We start from the raw sequence: 4197 nt of genomic DNA on the forward strand, positions 1-4197 counted from the left end.
TTTCCAAAACATTTGTCATTTCTTGACTCTTTTTAGACATGATGAGTCGCTCAATATTCTCGTTATGTATCGTCCAACTAATATTTGGCTTACAGTCAGCTTCTGTTTACAAACATTATTTTTGTAATTACTATCGTTTGGATGAAATTCACCAAGTAGAATTTGTCAAAAGAATCGTAGCTATTTTATCTGTTTTTATACTCTCTTGTCTAGGATACATGTCGTTATATCTGAGTAAGTCGAAATGTGGGGAAACTGTATTTCGGACGTGGTTGCTCCAAATATAAGTCTCTGAAAAAGATAATCTGAACACCATGTATTAGTAACAGGTTCTTAGTTGCTTTTAATGATTCCAATGCATAGAAGAAGCCCAATGTAGACATACATTTCAGTATTCTTCACAGGAAACCAATCCTTTTTTTACCACTATCTTCAAGTAGCATTTTTCGTTTCTACAAATACCCTCTGGTTAGTATGATTTACATATTAGTTGGTGCTTTTAGGAAATGTTTGCTCAGCGCAAACAGTCATAGCGATTCTAAAAAATTTAGCTGAAACCCATATACGATAAATACCAAGGTGGTCCCAGAGAACCCCAACCGTTTTTTTATTTGGATTCAAGGAACTGTGTTATGTGGTATCCCTGTAACTTTAATGGAAAGTTACTCATGTAGTTGAGGATAGTTTTGGGGAAAAAATGCATCCAGCGGCTAGAGCATTGGGAGACGTTTTTCATAAATTTTCACAAGAAAAAGAGCTTGTGGGGGGCCTCCGAAACGAAAGTTAAACTCATTTATCACTATTATATTTTTTTTCTCGGCTACTAAGGCGCATTGGCAAAACCCCACGGATGTGTCTAATATTTCTCGACCTAGTATCACAAAAAAAAGTTTCATTAGACACAATATATTGGTATAATGATGTTTTTTAAAAACTATATATCGGTAATCTCCATAGTTTACGATGATATTCTTTTGTTATAATCACTAATTTTTTATTATTTAAATTTTTATATTTGAGGGAGAACAGTAGATTTGTTATAAGTATTGAATCAGCTCTAGCTCCTATAGGATTGTCACAACTTTCATAAACATGTATTTATTAAATGTATTAACTCATTATTTGAACTGTTTTTTAGTATTATATTGTTTTATTTTTCCAAAAGTATAATTATTTTATATGATTTTTCATAATGATTCACGACTAATATAAGATATCGTTTTACGAATAATAATTATAAAATTTCGTAACCTTCGAAATTTTACATTACACTAATTTTTAAAAATATTTTGGTTTTGGTGTCTCAAGTTTAACTACGTTTTGTTATCTCCTAAAATAGATCCTGTGAAATACGAAGCTTATTATCTCTTCAGTTTTTTTTTCTTGTTCTTACCCTTGCGTGGAGTCTCAGGAGCCAGTGGACAGCAAGGAGAAGCTGGGTCCCTTTGTCGCAAATGCGGCAGAGAGTCTGAAACACCAGCCCATGTGCTGGGAAAATGCCCCCAAATCTCCCTCCTTGAAAGAAAAGACTTCACCTGCTTCGAGGAGGTTTATTGATACCGACGGATCCGTAAGAAACGCCGATATTGTCGCATTTACAAAAGTCGGAGGCACGGCTCTGGTCTTGGATCCGACGGTAAGATTTGAGAGTAATGACCTCGAACAGGAAGGTGGAGTGGAAAGGGGAAAAAAGAAAATATATGAAAAAAGTATCACTTTCCTTAAGTATAAATTCCGCGAGACCATCGGAGAGAGAGTTCACCGTGAGAGGCCTCTGGTTTGGCGTCCTCGCCTGATAACACCAGATAGAACAAGGAGCTTCTTAGAAGGACTAGAAGTTAGCATCGGGAATATTGCGATCTTGGCAGAAAATATTATTTTGGACTCTTTGGGGATCATACATCATCACCTGCATGGGAATTAGCTCTAGATTATTCATTGTTTTATTTATTTATCTTAGTAGGTGGACTTGTCTATTTGTGTGTTTTAACTTATTTATTCATTAAATTATTTTATTATTATTATTATTTTTATTTATTTATTTTTTTTACTTATGTATCCAATCAAGTATTTCGTTTGACCAACTTTTTATAATATTTTTCTTTAAATCTATGTATTAGTTTTGTTTTGGTAAAATGTATTTATCTTTTTGTTTTACTGTAAACTGATCTACTGTTGTGACCAGTATTTCTCTGGTTTGATCTCACAATGCTGTTTAATAGTGAGTTTCTTTATCGGGTCACTGGGGAGGATCTGAGAGGGGGAATTGGGGAGAGTGAATTTGTCGATCAATTAAAATATTTGTATTTTGTGTGTAGACTGAAATTGATTGTAAAAGAAAACTGTGAGAAAAAAAAAGTGTTTTCTTTCTATTATTATATCATGTAAAAATATGTAATTTATATATGTCCAGTCACGGATTGATCAGTATGCTGTGTAATGTAGCAACCCGATGTATTTGGGCAGCATGAATGAATAAAAGCATTTCTCTCCTATTACGTCTAAAATGGCACTTGGCACATTTTTATTATAATTTTCGTTTTATTCGGATATTTCTCCTGGCAGAGTTCTAGGTTTATTCAGATGGGGCTGTTGAATTTGAAATTCATCACAAAAAAAAACCATTTAGTAAAAATAATTTGTTATGAAAAAAATTAATTTTTATTTATTTATATACATTACAGTGACATTTAAGAACAAAGTATGTTTAAACATATTAAAAATTTTTAGCTGTACTAGTAATGGGTCAAAAAGAAAAATGGGAAACTATAAAAAAAAAAATAGCTCACATTTTATTTGATTAAGACCATCTTTTTATCTATTGTTATTAAATTTAGAATAAATAAAAAACTTAATTAATTTATCACTTCTTCAGTTAGAAGCTAAGCCAGGTAACAAACTGGGCAAACCCTTGCAAACGCTAAGAATTTTACCAGGCCGGACTTTTCCGCCTGGTCTTGGAGTCAATGGTATAAGCCGGCCTAAATTCTTGTTGTGTGCAATGGCCCTAAGATTTTGAGCAGGTCGATATTTTTCCGGCTGGTCTTGTAGTCTATGAGCCGGCTGCTATTACCCGGGAATTTCCGGGAAAATTCTTGGTGTATGCAATCCTTCATTCACTTCAATGAGCGACTGAATGTAAACTCAATAACTTTTTACGTATGTAAAATTCTTATCACGTGCATGGGCTGTTACGGTGCGTCAACACTATCACGCCCAGTCACATCAACTAGCCCTCTATCCTTGCGCCGCTTTTAGAGGTTAAAAGGATATTAATCTATTTTCCTTAACATATTGAATTCCTTTGGGTATGGAAGGAACCCGACTACTATTCCATGTTTAATTATGCGTAGAATACAACTTAAAGAATAATTTATTCATTTGTACGAGGGCTGTCCAGAAAGTAACAGACGTTTTGGCCTATCGTGACGAAGGGTAGGGGTAGAGCTGTCATCTTGGTGTCCGAACGTTCCTACATTCAGTACACATCCAGCTGTTGTAGCATGAGGACTGTGCGTTCCTTACTTTGCTCTCTGCGAGTCGTCAAAATGTGCCTAGCAATAGAAAATCCCGCCACTTGCGAAGTGCGGTCTATGATTTGGTTTTTGTTTGCTCGAAACAACAGGCCAATTGAAATTAATCGTCAGTTTTGTGATGTTTATGGACAGAGGATAATCAGTGAAAACCGAGTGAGGCATGCATGGTGCTTTGATTTTGAAAATGGCAGTACCAGTATTTACGACGAGGACTGCAGTGGTAGGCTTAGCCTTGTGACTGATGACCTGGCAATGCAAATCCATCCCAAAATTCGTGAAAACCCTCGTTTTACGATTATTGTCGGAACATTTTTCCCAAATTTCATGGAGTTACACCAAATTGTGGTGGAGAAGCTTGGTTACCACAAATTTTATGCTCGATGGGTTTCGAAAATCCTAACGGAAGACTATAAGAAACAGAGATTGGCTGCAGCCCAGACCTTTTTCTAAGAATACAGTACAAATGGAAATGTAGTTCTGGATCGTATCGTAACCGTCGACGAGACTTGGGTGAAGCATGTGAAACAAAACAGCAGTCTATGGAATGACCGCACATACATTCTCCCAAGAAACCACGAAAGTGTTTGCAAACGCTGTCAACAATAAAGGTCATGATCACTGTGTGAAACTCCAAGGGAGTGCTTCTCGTTGATTTTCTGGA

General features: G+C 35.6%; 1 protein-coding gene across 1 annotated transcript; it reads left to right on the plus strand.

Annotated features, from left to right (window-relative positions):
- The first annotated feature begins 3548 nt into the window (after nucleotides 1-3548).
- LOC136795979 (uncharacterized) lies at nucleotides 3549-3986 on the plus strand. The gene has a single exon (XM_067048281.1). It carries the CDS (start codon nucleotides 3549-3551, stop codon nucleotides 3984-3986), a length of 438 nt encoding a protein of 145 aa, XP_066904382.1.
- Nucleotides 3987-4197: the final 211 nt, after the last annotated feature.

Source organism: Halyomorpha halys, unplaced genomic scaffold, assembly GCF_000696795.3.
Source record: "Halyomorpha halys isolate HHAL.00 unplaced genomic scaffold, Hhal_1.1 Scaffold1688.1, whole genome shotgun sequence".
NCBI lineage: Eukaryota > Metazoa > Arthropoda > Insecta > Hemiptera > Pentatomidae > Halyomorpha > Halyomorpha halys.